This window comes from Oryza glaberrima, chromosome 9, assembly GCF_000147395.1.
Source record: "Oryza glaberrima chromosome 9, OglaRS2, whole genome shotgun sequence".
NCBI classification, from domain to species: Eukaryota; Viridiplantae; Streptophyta; class Magnoliopsida; order Poales; family Poaceae; genus Oryza; species Oryza glaberrima.
The window spans coordinates 21,136,804-21,154,601 of record NC_068334.1 but is presented as its reverse complement, the minus strand read 5'-3'; the positions used below and the strand labels follow the sequence as shown (position 1 = coordinate 21,154,601).

The 17,798-nt window shown below is 44.7% G+C and overlaps 1 protein-coding gene and 1 pseudogene across 1 annotated transcript; both read right to left on the bottom strand.

Annotated features, from left to right (window-relative positions):
- Positions 1-289: 289 nt before the first annotated feature.
- On the bottom strand, positions 290-3,488 carry LOC127783846 (uncharacterized; annotated as a pseudogene).
- Positions 3,489-4,726: 1,238 nt separating this feature from the next.
- LOC127784251 (FBD-associated F-box protein At1g66310-like) lies at positions 4,727-10,256 on the bottom strand. Its single transcript, XM_052311446.1, has 6 exons — positions 9,807-10,256; positions 8,804-9,701; positions 8,138-8,229; positions 6,739-7,587; positions 6,495-6,644; positions 4,727-5,483 (listed from the first exon to the last, which is right to left on the bottom strand). The coding sequence occupies exons 2-6, from the start codon at positions 8,904-8,906 to the stop codon at positions 5,097-5,099; spliced, it is 1,581 nt and encodes a 526-aa protein (XP_052167406.1). The 5' UTR covers positions 8,907-9,701; positions 9,807-10,256; the 3' UTR covers positions 4,727-5,096.
- Between the last annotated feature and the right edge of the window lie 7,542 nt (positions 10,257-17,798).

Below are 17,798 nucleotides of genomic sequence, written 5' to 3'. Positions count from 1 at the left end.
ACGCGTTTCGTTGACTAGCAAGCCTGCAGGTTGCATCTGCATTGACCTTCTCTGTTCAACCATTGCTTCAAGATAATACCATTGTTTTCAGAGAGGAGTAGAGCAAAGCAATTAGCACAATTAATAGTGGATCTAATATGTGAAAGACTGAAACAACATCCTTCTGGTAACACCATTTCCCTCGGTATAACTACAGGAAATAGGTTCTTTTCCATATAAATTAGTAACTGCATTGTACAGTAAAACACACTGGCATGAACGACATTTACAAGTTACAACTTCAAGACATCTAAAGTTGGGAAAGTTCCGCAATATGGCACCGCTTGCAGGGCTCCAAAACGCACACTGGAGGGAACTTTCCCATTAATATATCTTTTGAAAGCATCTACAGCTTTGAGGGCTTGGATGACATATCCTCCTTTATTCATCTTCTTGCACATATGCCTCTAGCGTCAAAACCATAGCTAGTGTCAAGCTTAAGGCATCGTAGTGACGAGGCATTCTCAATAATTAGATATGTTAGCTCAATCAAGCTCTTTGAGGGGAAAAATCGGTTGATGGATACTCTCCTAAGGTTGGCATGGCTGAATTCTGGAATCCGCCTTATATGCAATGAATCTGCATTGGAATCTTCAAGAGCTGGGTCCTGCCATACATCATCATATTCACCTGCCTGCACAAAATCAATATTCATGTCACTTATATCCTCCAACAAACAAATGTTTTTTGTAGACGCGTCATGGTACATATTCATTGCTTATCTGTTAACTAGCAGTATAAAAGAACTATAAATATATGGACTAAAAAATATCCTCCAAAACAGTACAACTACAGCAAGTATGGTTGTGTTTTGGCATGATAATGCGTATCACCCATGTTACCTAGTAATTCTACAGCAGAATACTGAGTACTGATTTCTTAGTTACTTGCAGAATATAAGCCTATGTCAAACACTTTACCAATGGTCATAAAAGAAGTAACTTAACCAGACATGTCTGCCAATTTGCTTAAGTTAAAATTTTAGCATGTACAGCTTTGACGAGTTAACATACTTACCCATATGTGGAAACTTTCCAAGGCAGGACAAGCTTAGAGAAAAGAAGCCAGAGAAAAATAATCATAGCTTTGGAATTGAATGCCATCAAAATAGATATTGAAGTTCCTGAGGTGGAGGAATTTCTCAGGTAACATTGGCGTATTAAAAGTCTACAAAAAGAGATGCAAAGGTCAATTATGCTCAAGGTGTGAGTATCATATACATGTAATACTTATATTTATCAACACATACCTCTTTAGATGAAAACAGGGTAAGGGTTTGAAGATTCGATGCTAAAGAATGGAGTTTGGTCCTAGCATATTGTATAATGCCAGATAAATATGTACCATGCAAAGTCATATACTTCAGACAAGAGGAGTCGCCGGTTAGTATTTTTGGGGGCCCTCTGAAGTAAAAAGTGGTCAGCTTTGGAGCATAAATTTCTATCATCTGTAGCTTTGTGGAAAATTACACATGCAAGACAGTAAGCTGCTGCAGATGAGAAGGTATGCTCAAAAAAGTGAGCTGATCACAACCAGCAATTTCCAATTTCTCCAATGAAACTGTACTGGAGAGAAGGCATCCTAGTTCCTCGCTAGTAATGTGGACAAATTTGAAATACACGCTTCTCAAGTTTTTGAAATAACTTGTTCTCAATGTTGGATGAAATCCACAAGAGAAAGGAAACAGACTGAAGTGAGCTTCCAGCACAAGATAAAAGCGAGCAAGAGAGGTTGAACATTGGCTTGTCATGTGAAAATTTCACAGCAATTTCAAGGATTCCAGGTTTAACAGCAGCATGAAGCCAATTGTTGATACAATCATCCGTGATGAGTTTGAAGCAAGTGGAAACATCAAGCTTAAGTGTCTTCACCCCAGTGCCAGAGTGGTTCTGAAGAATATTGCCAATTCTATCCACCAGTTTCTTCGCTTGTTCATTTGATGTGCCCTCACAGACATTCAAGTTGAATGCTTCCTGGTTGAATGTGAGGTTAGGGAATCATCTCCAAGAGCGTAGAAATCTATGAGACAGGCTAGCCAAGCAGGCAGCATCTCGTAGTGGAATTAGGGAATGTATATAGCACAAGATATCCTGCAACAATGGCTAAACAGTTTATTTCTATTTCAAGGGTAAAGCTGACTTCAGTTGGAACAAACAATAGATAATGTGGTTCGTCAGATTTTTTTTTTTTCAATTAAAGGTGAACTGCGTACTTCAAGAGCTAATTTGTTAAAACTACCAAAGGCACATGGCACAAAGCAAGAATACAGCCAACATACACTGAGTGCAACGTTCACAACTAGAACAAATATTTTGTTATCCGTTGACTAGTCGATGAACAAATTTGTACAAAATTACGATCCAATATGTTTAATGATAAAGGCAATAGCTTCTTTTCTATGCAGCGGTATTACTTTAGAATCAGCATTTGGTTTCGTACCTATGGAAGTCTATCAAAGTCGAATCCTGTCATAGCGTTTTGAGCACCCTCAGAAAAATCATCTTGTTGGCAGAGTGAATCACTCTTTCTCTTTGTACCTAACAAAACCCTCGATCGATGGTAATCTACAACATAAAAGAGAATAGATACACAAGATCAGCGATTATTTTGCCTAAATGACCCAACGTTATACAGCAAACACTAGAATCGAGAATACGAACTGGAAATAAACTACCGTGACAACTACTCCCTCCATATATTTTAATGTATGACGCCGTTGACATTTTGTCTTATTCCAAAAATTTATGTAATTATAATTTATTTTATTGTGACTTGATTTATCATCAAATGTTCTTTAAGCATGACATAAGTATTGTTATATTTACGTAAAATTTTTGAATAAGACGAGTGGTCAAACGTTGGTTAAAAAGTCAACGGCGTCATACATTAAAATATGGAGGGAGTAATTATTTTGCAGCCCTCATGGGTATTTTTCTATTGAGGTAGACCGAAAAGGATATCGGTATCTCTATACACACAAAAAAAAAAACTACTCCCTCCGTTTCGAAATATTTGACACCGTTGACTTTTTAGCACATGTTTGACCGTTCGTTTTATTAAAAACTTTTGTGAGATATGTAAAATTATATGCCTACATAAAAATATATTTAACAATAAATTAAATGATAGGAAAAGTATTAATAATTACTTAAATTTTTTGAATAAGACGAATGGTCAAACATGTGATAAAAAGTCAACGACGTCAAATATTTCGAAACGAAGGGAGTATTAAACAGAGCGCACAAATTTTGATATTTTTAACTGTGCAACAGAAGTAATTGCTCCACCCTAGTTCCCAATTCCATCCGCCGCAATGAAAAGGGCAGCTTTGTTATAAAAACAAACAGAAGGATAAACGCTGAAAAGTAGCAGTAATAAAAGAGGAACGAACTTGTTCTGTTTCGGTACCGTCGACGCATCAGCGAGCGGCAAGACGGTTCGACTCCCATCGACAGGGGAAGGCGGATGTAACATGCGACATGGAGGCCCGATCTAGAACAAACTTCCGTTATTACAGTACTCCCTCCGTTTCAAAATATTTGACACCGTTAACTTTTTATCACATGTTTAATCGTTCGTCTTATTTAAAAAAAATTTATAAAATATGTAAAACTATATGTGTACATGAAAGTATATTTAATAATGAATCAAACGATATGAAAAGAATAAATAATTACTTAAATTTTTTGAATAAAACGAATGGTCAAACACGTACTTAAAAAGTCAACGGTTTCAGTCAAACATTTTGAAACTACTAATTAAGGTTAATGCAAATTAACAGCAAAAGAAAAGCAGAGCTTCCAGATCTAGAACGAACAGAAGACAAAGGTTTATAAGGGAAAAAAAGAACAAAAAAGGGTGTGGGTAGAGAGGGATGAGAGAGAGGAATTTCGTAGGCACGTACGGGTGGTCACCGGCGGCAGAAGGACGACGGCGACGCTGCTCCTCTCGCACTCGCAGGCGGGACAGCGGCGCGGCGCGGCGGATGGAGATCGGCGTAGGCGGGACGAGGACGAACTCGCGTCGCGAGGAGATAGAACGCAGGTCCAATTTTTAGTGGTGACCAAATGGGCCGCAAAAGGCCCGGCCCATGAACGAGACGACACGGGCCGAGCCGCTCCGGCCCATGTGCCAGGCAAACAGCACAAGCACGGCCCGTGGGGCTGCGAGCGCGGCAGCAGCGCCGTGCTTGGCGGGGTTCTTCACACACTTGCCACCCACCTTGTCTGTTTGAAATAAGAGAAATTTTACGCTCCTTGCTATATCAAAATTTTACCCACCTTGTCTTTTTAGTGTATTTTTTTTATTTTAATATTAATACTGAAGGTAGTTTTATTAAGTATTGTAAAATCACTCTTCAAATAAACTTAGGTAGGAAGGAGTATAAATTGAAATAAGCTGAATGCAGATATTAGTAGTACAAAATCTCTTCCACCCAGATCAAAGTTCTTTCTATAGATTCAGTGGCCGATCAAAAAAAAAAAAACACTCGTGTATATATAAATGACCTCGAAAAGATTTTTGCGCCTTTCCGCTGTGCAATTTCTGAAAAAGGTGCCAATATACACAAAAATGTTGCTGTACCAGCTGTACAGTGACATAAACCTTCCATGGTCAGCACATTTGCAACAATCTGCAGAGGGCAACACATTGAGATAATTTACTTCAACTAGCCTCAATAGTTTGTGCCCGGAACGGTTAATGGCACAAGAGCTAAATACTGTTCAAATCTTACTATTGAGCACTGGCATTTCGTTTTTGCAAGTAAATTGGCAGACAAGAGAAATAGTACGTTAGAAGAAAAAAAAATACTTATGGAAGATGTTAGTACCAAAATACTTAGTAACTCCAGAGATCTATGAAAGCTTGACTCCCTTGGTGAGCCTGTTTCGTCTGGACCCAGCATGTGAAAAAAAAACATTCTGAGTTCAGAGAGTATGCTGACAAATTGTTTAATAACATTTTCTCTCAAACTCCAACAGGTTTCTTTCTATAGATTAGTAACTGTATCATACAACGCATTCGCATGCACAACATTTATATAACTTGAAATAAATCTAAAGTTGGGAAAGTTTTGCAATATGACACCGCTCGCAGGGCTCCAGAATGTTGAATTTCACACTGGAGGGAACATTGCCCTCAATATATTTCTTGGCAACCTCCACAGCACTGAGGGCATTGAGTACATCTAACTTATTCATCCTTTTACACATGCCACTAGTGTCAAAACCATAGCCAGCGTCCAGCTTAAGGCATTGTAGCGACGAGGCATTCTCAATAATTAGATATGTTAGCTCAATCAAGCTCTTTGACGGGAAAAATCGATTGATGGATACTTTCTTAAGGTTGGCATGGTGGATTTCTGGAATCCGCCTTATCTGTAACGAATCTGCATTGGAATCTTGAAGAGCTGGGTCCTTCCATGCAAGATCATACTCTCCTGCCTGCACAAAATCAATTTTGATGTCACATAATCCTCCAACAGAAAAACAGTTTTGACTAGGCATATCATAATAGATTTCCAATGCAATATGTTAGCACAATAAAGCATACTAGTATGGAACTCTAAGCACAAGCCCCAAGATGCCACAAGACTAAATGGTGAGGTGGAGAGGAGATGAGAGGGCCCCTCATGTAAAGGGCAACCACTACACAAACTCCAAGAAAAATGTGAGTATTAGAGTTTGGGGTTTGTACATATAACCTCTTAATTTATGGGTATATGATATGCTAAGGTGGCAGCCACCTCTACTATAAAACTGCTCTATGTCCTTAGAGCAGTTTTATAGTAGAGGTGGCTGCCACCTTAGCATATCATATACCCATAAATTAAGAGGTTATATGTACAAACCCCAAACTCTAATACTCACATTTTTCTTGGAGTTTGTGTAGTGGTTGCCCTTTACATGAATATGAATATATATGTATGTATGTGCTTTAAAAAATCATGTTAATCCATTTTTGAAGTTTATTTTAGCTAATACTTAATTAATCATGTGCTAATGAGCTGCTCCATTTTGCGTGCGCGGGGGAGAAGTTCCCAACCAATAGCCCCGAACACAAGCCTAAAAGAACTGAATACAGAGATCGGTAAATATTGTTCAAAGCAGTAACGTCATCAATGTTACCTAGTAATGTCTAGGGTAGAATATTGAGTACTGATTTCTTATTACTTGCGGAATATAAGCCTATGTCAAGACACTTCACTTATAATAACGTAAAAGCCCTAACTTAACCAGATATTTTACAGAGATCAAAGATGTCTACAAAGATGCGGGAGTTAGCTGTTTTAACATGAAACCCCAGTATGTTGCCCCTTTTCGTTCAGTTTGCAAACTTTTTGTAAGACCACAGTACTGGTTCTGGGCTTTCTCTGAAAAGCAGGTAAGCCAGTGCTGATATTTCATCTTAAAAAACCTTTCACATGTACAGCTCTAAGGAGTTAACATACTTACCCATATGTAGAAAGTTTCCAAGGCAGGACAAGCCTCGAGAAAAGAAGACAGAGAAAAATAATCATAGCTTTGGAATCTAATGCCATCAAAATAGACATTCAAGTTCCTGAGGTGGAGGAATTTCACAGGCAACATTGGCGTAATAAAATCCTGAAGAAAGAATATGCTAAGGTTAGTTATGCTTCAAGGCATAAGTATCAAATATATGCAATAAATTAACTGTACATAATATAACTCAACAGACCTCTTTAGATGATGCCAGGGTAAGAGTCTGAAGATTCGATGCGATAGAATGGAGTTCAGTCCTAGCATATTGGATCATGCCAGAGAAGAATGTACCATGCAAAGTCATGTACTTCAGATGCGAGGAGTCACTGGTTAATATTTTCATAGGGCGTCCTCTGAAGTCAAAAGTGGTCAGCTTTGGAGCATAAATTTCTATCATCTTTAGATTTGTGCAAAATAACACATTCAGGACCATAAGGTGCTGAAGATGAGAAGGTATATTCAAGGAAGTGAGCTGATCACAATTGCTAATTTCCAACTTCTCCAATGAAACTGTACTGGAGAGAAGGCATCCTAGTTCTTCACTAGTAATGTGGACAAATTTGAAATACACGCTTCTCAAGCTTTTGAAACAGCCAGTTCTTAATGTTGGGTGAAAAGCACAAAAGAACAAGGAAATAGACTGAAGTGAGCTTCTGGCACAAGATAAAAGCGAGCAAGAGAGGTTGAACATTGGCCTGTTATGTACAGGAAATTTCACAGCAATTTCAATGATTCCAGGTTTAACAGCAGCGTTAAGCCAATTGTTGATATGGTCAGCCGTGATGGGTTTGAAGTAATTAGAAACATCAAGCTTAAGTGTCTTCACCCCAGTACCAGAGTGGTTCTGAAGAATGCTGTCAATTATATCCACTGGTTTCTTTTCTTTTTCATATGATGTGCCCTCGTAAACATTTAAGCTGAATGTTTCCTGATTGAATGTGAGGTTAGGGAAGCATCTCCAAGAGCGTAGAAATCTACGAGACAGACAAGCCAAGCAGGCAGCATCTCGTAGCGGAATAAGGGAATGTATATGGCACAAGATATCCTGCAATAACAATGGATAAAAGAGTCAAATCATTTCACGAGTAAAGCTGACTTCAGTTTGATCAAACAATAGAGGAAACTGTTATTGCTATCACATATACCTCGCATTGGATGATAACGCAGTTCAGATACAGAAAGGAAATCCGGAATTATAATGTGGTCAAAGGATAATATGGTTCAGAAAAAGAATGAGAGTTCATGGAAAAATTTGATTGAAGGATTCCCTTTTATCCTGACCAATGATATGAGTAGCTCTTACTGATTAAATGTTGTATAATCCAACAAAGTTAAAGGTGAGCTATATATATATATATACTGTAGGATCTAATCTTAAAACTGCCAGAGGAAAAAGGCAGTTAAGGCACAAGGCACAAAACAACAATGCAGCAACAAGCATGTAACGTGCACAACTAAAAAAATATAAAAGAAAATTGTTATTCATTGATTTGTTGATCAACAAACAAAATCATGATCCATGTGTGCAATGCTAATGGCAACTGCTTCTTTTATATGAAACTGCATTACTTTAGAATCAGCATTCAAATTCATACCTGTGGAAGTCTATCAAAGTCGAATCCTGTCATAGTGTTTTGGGCACCCTCAGAAATATCACCTTGTTGGCGAAGTGGAGCACTATTTGTACCTAAAAAAACATCGGTTGATGGTAATCGACAAGATAACAACATAAAAGGGAAGATATACACAAGAGCAGTGATTAAGTTGCTGAAATTGCGCAAAGTTTTAAGCCAAACATTAGGAACCGAGAATACAAACTGAGAATTCTCTACCATGACAAATAATTAGCTAATTAATTTTGGACGTGACCGCACAAACCCTCATGTATTGCAGTACGAGAAGTTTACTCACTTGTACTCCCTCTCTCCCAGAAAAAAAAAACAAACTTTTGTGCACGAATCTGGACATAGATTCACGTACAAAAGTTGATTTTTGTTTTGGGAATTGGGATGGAGGGAGTAAACCATAATGATTTATCTTGGTATGCACAAAAAAAAAGAATCAAATTTAAAAGCATATTAAGGAGAGCGCACAGATTTTGATCTTTTAGCTCCACCCTGTAGCCTCCAATCCCATCCGCAAAACCAAAAGAGCAGCTTTGCGGTAGAAACAAACAGATCGAGACAAGGATATATATAGACCCTAAAAAGCAATGAAATTGCAATCCGATCGAAGAGGGAGTTGCAAGAAGAGGCACGAACTTGTTTGTTCTCGGTACCGCCGGCGCCGCACTGACCGGCAAGACGCATCTTCCACTGGTTCCCCCTCGTTGTTCGTCATTGGCTCGCTGGAGAACGGCGGCATGTGCGATGGCGATGACAGATCCGAGGGAGATGGCGCCGCCACTCGACTGACCTGGGACCCTAAGGATCTAGGCAGAGCAAACCCTAGCGGCGCAGTATATCCGTAGAATAGAACTTGTTTGCACAGAGAACTAGAGAAGAGAGAAGGGGAGAGAGACAGACAGAAGAGTATTTATTATACAGATAGAATAGAACTTCTGGGCTTAGTTGGAGTCGGACACCGCATCCTGGGCCATACAGAACGGCCCAAAATCTACAGTACGCCCCAGAGCCGGGCCTCCCTCTGCAACCTGTCCACGTTGATGGAATAAGTCCAGTTTAATTCCCTTAAAGGTGACCCAAATCTAATCAATGACCCTAACCGCAAAACTGGATCTCTTGTTAGTTTTGGAGAGCGGTTTCGTTGACGTGGCGGTGTTGACCTACTCTATAGGGTTGACGTGGCATTTGAATTAAAAATGTATACGTGGGACCCGGTTGTCATTCACACACATAAAAATTGTGGGGCCCAGCGACATGTGGGCCCACATGTCATCCTCTCTCTCTTCTTCCTCCCCACTTCGTTCCTTCTCTCTTTCTTTCTCTTTCTCCTCTCCCCTTCGGCCGGGCGCGGGCAGGGAGCACGGGCTGCAGTGGCGGCGGCGGCAGGAGCGGCTCGCAGCAGAGCTTGAGCAGCTCGCAGTCCACCTTCGTCTGCCTCAGCTTCGTTCTCGCCCTCTTGTTCTGGAACCACACCTCCACCTGGCACCTGCTGCGACTTCAGATTCAACTGCCTTGCCAGCACCGCCTTCTGCTTCTGAATCCAACAAGAACAAGATCGCATATGTCAATCAGATTGTTCTTGATCGATTTCTTGGTGATTAGTACAGTAATTAATTTGATTGTTTGTTTGCTTGCTTACAGGGTTGACGGTGTTGAGGCTCTTTGAAGGTGTCCTCGAGGACGGCGGCTTGGTCCTTGAAGAGGCGGAGCTTCTTGCGGGATCCGCCGCCGGAGTCCTCGTTGTCGCTGCCGCCGCCGCCGGCGGTGGCAGCAGATGGCGCGCCGTGCTTGCCGCTGAGGCTGGAGAGCGTGCTGTTAAGGTAGGACGCGGCGGGTGACAGCCGGATGGTCCAGCCCACCGCGGCCGCCGCTCAAGCGCTACTGCAAGACGCTCACTGACGAGAAGCTAAAGTGGGGGCCGCCGCTCCCGCCGCCGCCGCTCCAGCTCGTGCTCCCCGCGGCCGGCCGAAGGGGACAGAAGAGAAAGAGAAAGAAAAAGACAAGGGAGGAAGAAGAAAGAGAGATATGAGGACATGTGGGGCCCATAATTTTTATGTGTGTGAATAACAACCGGGTCCCACGTATATATTTTTAATTCAAATACCACCTCAGTGCCACGTTAATTCTACGGACTAGGTCAATACTACCACGTCAACACCACGTCAGCGAAACCGTCCTCTAAAACCACAAAAGGAGTCAAATTGCACTGGTTTCAATAATTCGGGGGTCGAAATATCCGGTTTTGCTGTTTATGATCATGGATTAGATTCGGGTCAGTTTAAAAGGAGTCAAAGTGGACTTATTCCCCACAATGATTGATCTGGAACGTGCCCAACTTTTAAATCCTTCTCTGATAGTTCCTTTTTTTTTTCTTTTTTCTTTTTAAGAATAGATCCTTATCTGATAGTTGAAGGGGATTAGCCGGTGATGGCTTCCGAAACTGACAGACACTCATGACGTAGAGGAGTAGGAAAGCTTTGGCGAAGGCCTAGCCTTCGAGCTGAGTAAGAGCAAGTTTAATAGTATAGCCCACTACTAGCCCCAAATCATCTACAGCCAATGTAATAGCCAATTCATACAATAGCTGCTTACTATACTATTAATATCTGGTCCCACCTGTCATACACACATTACGTCTTAGAGTTCGTGCTGCAGCTGGCTACAGATCTATAGCCCGCTGCTCTTCTCTCTCTTCCTTTATCTATTTAAAATATGTTTATAGCTGGCTTATAGTCTGCTATTGTACTTGCTCTAATCAAAAAAGGTTAAAGAGAGAAATAGTTGAGCAGAAGCTTCAGCACAAATCCCCAGCTCAGCTGTAGCAACCATGGCAAGGAAATCAGAAAGCCAAACCAGAGCAGGAATGGTGTTTGAGCTCCAGGAATAGGAGCAGGGACTTCAGCTCCTGGAGTTGGTACTCCAGCTCAAGAACCAAGTTAGATCAATAACACCAAGCAGGAGGAAGAGAAACACTAGTAGCAGATCAAGCAAGATGGCGGAGAGCAGGTCCAGGAGCCAAACGGAGAAGAACCAGTAGAGAGAGAAGCACCAAATAGCCAAGTAAATCGAAACCTCCCACCACACACGAACAGATCATCAATCAAGGTAATATAGCCAAGAAAATGAATTAGAGATACAAGAAAGAGAGAGAATCAATCCGTGGTATCATACCTCGTTTGTGCATATATTAGAATAAGTAAAAGCTACGTGACTACGTAAGAATTTATCCCTGCTCTATTAATAGAACTTCGTCCAAAAAAAACGTAAGAATTTATCTAGTAATGGGCAACAGAGCTTCTAGATTCAGTAGAAAACCGTAACTGTAATCTAATAAGCAGAAAAGGAGTACAGTAGCATAATAGATCAGTAAGAAGCAGATTCATAACTTGGCCAGTTAGCACTCTCTTCTCTGTAATAGCAAGGTATCGCAAGCCAGTGGCCACCTATATACAAAGATCCTACACAGCATTTAGCACCTGACAAACAAAAGACAGCAGCAAGTTATTCGTATATTACAAAAACAAATAACAGCCTAATAAGCTGTCACCACGCAAATGCAAAACACAAGATTAAAGAACCTAACTGCCATTCCAGGCCCTCATGCTGATCCATAGTGCGTGATTCACACATATAAAGTTCAAAGCAGCATAATGTTTTTTTTCCAATAGGGTAGCACTTGGATAATTTCTGCCACGGTTACATGTGTTGTAGAATCCAGTGGTCGGTTCAGCAGCATGACTAGCCGTTTTGAACCATCAGTGTACAACATGCACCAATAATATCACAAAAGTGTCGAACATTATCTGATCATGTTTTCATCCGGATGCAAATAAGAAAGCCAAGTATACTCAGATACTTTCCTGAAAAACAACCATCAAGTGAAAGAAACCAGTAATGATAATAAACCTTAACAGCAATATTTGAACCTTCAAAAATCAACATGGATAACGTTAGAACTTGACCTGCGTGATCCAACATCATTTTGGAGTGCCAGTTAGGGAAAAGGACAAAAGTAGTTATCATAATCCAGTGAGATCTGCATGATGTTAGGTGTGCTGTAAAAGGGGTGGAAGGGAGTACTTCAATGAATCTGCTTTGATGGACAGATACTGTAAAAAAAACAGAGCTCAGCCACAGTTTGGCCTCTAGCCAAAGGCTCAAAGTTGCTACCCTTTCAACACTACCAAGACTAAGGTATGACTACAAACAGGAGACAGCTACTAACATTGCCACTAAGTTTGTTTCACTAGACATGATTATGCTTAAGAATGAAAAAACCCTGTACTTCGTGTCTTGAATCTACATGGAGAGAGTAACTATGGGGATGGAGGCAAATGATCTGTGTCGGGATATTCTGGCTGGTTCTCCTCCTCATCCTCCAGTTCCATGAAAGCTGGAAGATCCACTTGAGTGTACTCGATATGCCTGAGTCCAACTTCGTACATGTCCTTCAAGATTGCCCCCACATCAGACGTTAGAGTTGAGGATAGAACCTCCAGGGAATTGGCACCAGCGCTATCGGAGCCACCAGGCTGCACGGGGAGCGTCGCCTCGAGGCGCTCTAGGAGCTTAAGCACCTCAGCACGAAGAGCCTCAGGCTGGCGATCGCTGAGTGGGGGAAGGCGGGACACCGCATCCTTGACGGCGGCAATCATGTTCCAATCGTCTTCAAGTATCCGGTGCTTCTCCGAGAGGCTCTCCAGGGAAGAAACTAAGCATAGGAATGCAGTCCTGAAACTCGCGATCTCCTTAAGCTCTGCCAAATTCCCAACCAACCATCTGTTAACTTCTCTCTCCTTGCCAACCTTGAGGACTTGCTCCAGCATGTACGGGGCATGGGCGAAGGTGACCCCAAGGATGCACATGTGCTTCAGGTGGAGATACAGCTGGGGGGAGTTGGCCACTGGCGTGATATCGGACAGACCGTTCACCTTCAGGCCTTCAGGATCTGGGTACTGAACCTTCAAGCCTTGGATAGTGTTGGCCTCAAAAAGTAACTTGTCCAGCTTAGCAGGTATTCCCTTCACAAGTTCATTGGGGTATTCCATTTGATTTGTGATTATGTCAGCAGGAATGGGGGGGAACTCGGATAGCACAGTGTCGATGTTGGTGAAGAATTCAAAAGTGATATTACAAAGTTCCATGGGCTGATTGTCACACAACGCAGTGATCCTGTCCTTCAGCTGTTTGATCCTTTTAATCTCAAACCAGTCAATCTCACCTTCTAGCAATGTCATCTGCACATTTGAGATGGACTCAGAAATCCGAGAAATTATGGATCTGAAGTGGCTCGTCGTGTGCAGGATATCTATGTTGCCGACCCACCATCCCTTCTCAATTGCCTTGTCCACCCTATGGGACACTTTTGTCGCGTCGGACAACTTGAAGCTGACAATGCAGATATCAGTGGGGAACTGGGAGTCCATCGTGAGCAGAAGCTCATTATAGCTGCGGATCCGAATGTATGGGGATTCCTGGACCTCGGGCTGGTTCTTCACTACCGACACCGGCAGAAATGCAGACTGGTCCCTTAGAGCAGGGTACTTGATAGGGATGAGCCCAAGTAAGGACATATCCTTGACAATAAGCTCCACATCAGACACTAGTTTTGTCGACGCTATGACGTCAGTGCTGTCAGCATCGTCAGGCTGCACAGGGAACAACAACTTGAGGCGCTCTAGGAGCCCAAGCACACCATTGCGCAGAGCTTCGGTCTGATGATCGCTGAGAGGGTGGAGCGCAGCTACCGCATGCTCAACTGCCCCTATGAAATCCCAAACGATCTCAAGTATTCCATGGGTCTTCCACAGGCTCAGCAACCGCTCAAGTGAGGATGAAACACGGAGAAAAGCAACTCTGAATCTAGTAATCTCAATAAGCTCAGGCAAATTCCCAATCAGCCATGTTTTCTCTTCTCCTGGCTTGCCAACCTCCAAAATAGTCTCCAGCAAGTGCGGGGCGTCGACGAATGGGAACTCAAGCACGCAAATACGGTCGAACTCGCGGTAGAGTCGGGGGAAATTTATCACGGACATGATGTCGGCCAAACAAGTCACCTCGGTGTATTGGCCCTGGACGCTGCCGGCGACATGGATGGGGATGGCTGCCTCTTCGGCCGCGAACTCCTCCACGGCCCCGCCACCGCCACCGCCACCGCCGCCGCCACCACCCAAAAATCCCGCGGGTAAGTCGTCCTCGGAGTCGTCGTCCAACCCCGCGTCGCGGCAGAGGATCCTAGGCGCCATCGGAGTCGTCGACGACCTAGGGTTTTCCGCTTCGCCGGAGGAGGAGGAGGATTTGGGGAATTGATCTGGAGGAGAGGAAGCAATCGGGAGGTAGGCAACTGCAACCGTCTCGTCTCCAGTAACCATCCACCGTGCGATCCAGAATAATTCAGCGGACTAGATTTCCTACACGTCATCCATCCTCTTCTAGCCAATGAGCCACTGACACGTGTCTCCGCCCCGCGGCTTCCCAAATTTTTTGGCGCGTTTGTTCGTTCTCCTGCGATGCGAAAAAAGGACGGCGGTTGGGCTTCAAGTGGGCTCGGCTCCCAGAGCCCGTATAGCCCACTACTGGAGTGGAGTACTTCACAACAAGGGAAAAGTACACCGAAGGTCCCTCAACTTGTCATCGAGTTACAAAATCGTCCCCCAACCGCAAAACCAGATACCGGAGGTCCCTCAACTAATAAAACCGTTCGCTTGAGGTCCTCTGACGGTTTTGAGCCCGGTATTGTCTGACGTGACGGGTGAGTCAGCGTGGGCCCCACCTGTCAGTACGCCAGCTCATCTCTCTCCCCCTCTTCTCTCCTTCCTCATCTCTCTCTCGCTTCTCTCCAATTCGATGGAGACGCGGGCGACGCGGCTGTGGTGACGGTGATGACAGGCGACGCGGCGGCGGTGGGGGGAGGAGCTGCGGGCGGGCAGCGGGGGAGGGGCGACGGGGGGAGGAGCGGCCGCCACCCACGAGGCGGCGGCGGGGGGAGGAGCTGCGGGCGAGCGGCGGCGCGCAGCGGCGCGCGGCCGGCGGCGGGTGGAGCGACGGTCGGAGCGGCTGCAGATGCACCCGCCGCACAGGCCTGCCGGAGGACCGGGCGACACCGCAGGGAGCGGCCGGCCGGTAGAGCAGACAGGCAGCGGGCAGGCGCGTTGTGGGAGAGGAAGATGGCGCCGACGGGGAGTGGGACGGGGAAAGCGAGGACGACGCCACCGTCGTCGTCCATGGCCGCAGATTTCGTGCCAGCGCCCTCAACGGTGTGGCCGACGGGAGTGTGTGAGCGTTTCCCCTCTTCTCCCTTTCTCTCTCTCTCTCTCTATTTGTTTTCTCAGGACGGCGACGGGAGACGCTGTGGGGAGGAGGGCCGGCAGGTCGGTGCGAGCGGCCGCGTGCGTCGTCGTCACCGAGCTCGACCGGCCATCCCCATTTTCTCGCCAAGGAACGCGCAAGAGGGGTGGTCGCCGTTGTCGGTGAGCTTCCAGGAGCTTGGGGAGTCTGGCGGTGGTGGCTTGCCTCGACCTCCCGACGAGCTAGGCGCCATCGCGGAGGCATGACCCGCGGCTCTTCCGCTAGTTGGAATCGAAGCTGAAGCAGGCGCAATCGCCGGAGGGGACCGCTTCCACATCGGTGTCGGTGTCCAGCGGCTGTGGTGATGACGGCGGCGGGCAACGTCAGCGCCCACACAGGAGGAGCTGGCGGCTCTAGTGGCAGAGAGTGCGAGGAACTGCCGCCCGCGCGCCGCTCCTCCCACCGCCGCCTATGCCCGTCGCTCGCGCCCAGCTAGCCAGCTGCTTCCCCGCCGTCCGCCGCCCGCACCGACCCCGCTTCGCCGCCGACCGCCTCTCCCTTCTCAAGTCGCAGTCGCAGCCGCTGCCGCCTCCTTCTCCTGTGTCGTCCTCACCGGACCTCCTCCCCACCCGCTAGCCACCTTGCAGAGAGGGGGGAAGCGAGAGAGAGATGAGGAAGGAGAGAAGTGGGGGAGAGAGATGAGCTGGCGTACTGACAGGCGGGGCCCACGTGGGGCCCACGCTGACTCACCCGCCACGTCAGATAAAACTGGGCTCAAAACCGCCAGAGGATCTCAAGCGAACGGTTTTGTTAGTTGAGGGACCTCCGGTATCTTGTTTTGCGGTTGGGGGACGATTTTGTAACTCGATGACAAGTTGAGGGATCTTTGGTGTACTTTTCCCTCACAACAAACAGGCCTAACCCCCCAAACCGGCCCAGATCTTTCTTTTTTTTTTTATCTCCCTTTTTTCTTTCATTCCCGTGTGTTTCTCTCCATAGTCCGTTGCATCAACTGCAACTTGGTAATAAAGATAAAAAAAAAACCCTGCAACTGGTAATATATTTACAACTGATTTTTTTTCACCACGTATAACACGTATAAGTCAATGTTTCACTGATGACAAGAAAAACATCATAGCCTAACACCCCTACTCTCTCTCTCCTGTCTCTCTCCTGTCATTCTATTGGCTCTCTCCCTACTCTATACATGCATGCATATATTCATTGATCTTTAAAATATTTTTTCTCCTAAACTAATTACAATGAACGATTCCATCACACCATCGAATTCATTATAATTTAATTTTTACAATAAACTATCACATGATTATATTCCGATGAAAGAAAAACATATGTTTCAGATAATACTAACTCAATGTTTCACAGTAATATGTTTCAACGTATGTTTTCACTAATTAAATTTGAAAATATATATTTGATTTATTTTTTCTCTAAAATGTTTGGGATGTATTTCTTTTGATAAAAATATATTATCGGTCTCGCATAAACATTAAACATTGCGTGAAAATAAAGACGCGTGCGGTCTCGCGCGGCCTCACACGACGAAATAGCGTGCTACCAGCTAGCAAGACCGAACGGCTGGGCCGGTTCAAAATGTTTAATGATCCTGATTAGTGATTAGGATAATTTATCACTAACTATTATTAATTAATCGTTAATTGAGTAATTTGTCACTAATTAAGCGGCAGCTATAAATGGCCAAATGGACCGCTCGGCACGGCCCAGGCCCGGCCCGGCACGGCTCGACCTATACGTCGAGCCATACCGTGCCAGCCCACAGGCTGCATTTACGGCCCAGGCATGGCCTAATAAGACTCGGGTCATGTCGGATCGGTCCGAAGGCACGACGGCCTATCGTGCTTATCTATAGAATAAGTCTATTTTTTCTCCCTAAACTCTGTGGATGTGTCTACATGGCTGGAAAATAAGTCTATTTTGTATTGCTCTCGTCTCTGTGCCTTGCCTTATATGGTTAATTAAGTCTATTTAGCATCCCTCAACTATTTTTTCGATCGTGTTGGGCCGGGCCGACCCATTGCGCCGAGGGAGCAACCCAAGCACGACTAGGTTGTCGGGCCGATCCTACAAGGCCGGGCCGGCACGAGCACAACCCCAGTAGGGCCGTGCCGTGCTTGGGCCGGGCCGCGGGCCATATGGCCATCTATAGCGGCAGCTCATCAGGCAAGCCGTTCGCTCTCGCTCATTCCTTGTTTTTTGCGCGAGACCGCCCGCGTCGTCACGCCCACGTCATTCTCGCGCAACGGTTATGCGAGACAATGGTATATTTCTGCCAACAAATTTACATCCCGAATATTTATGAAAA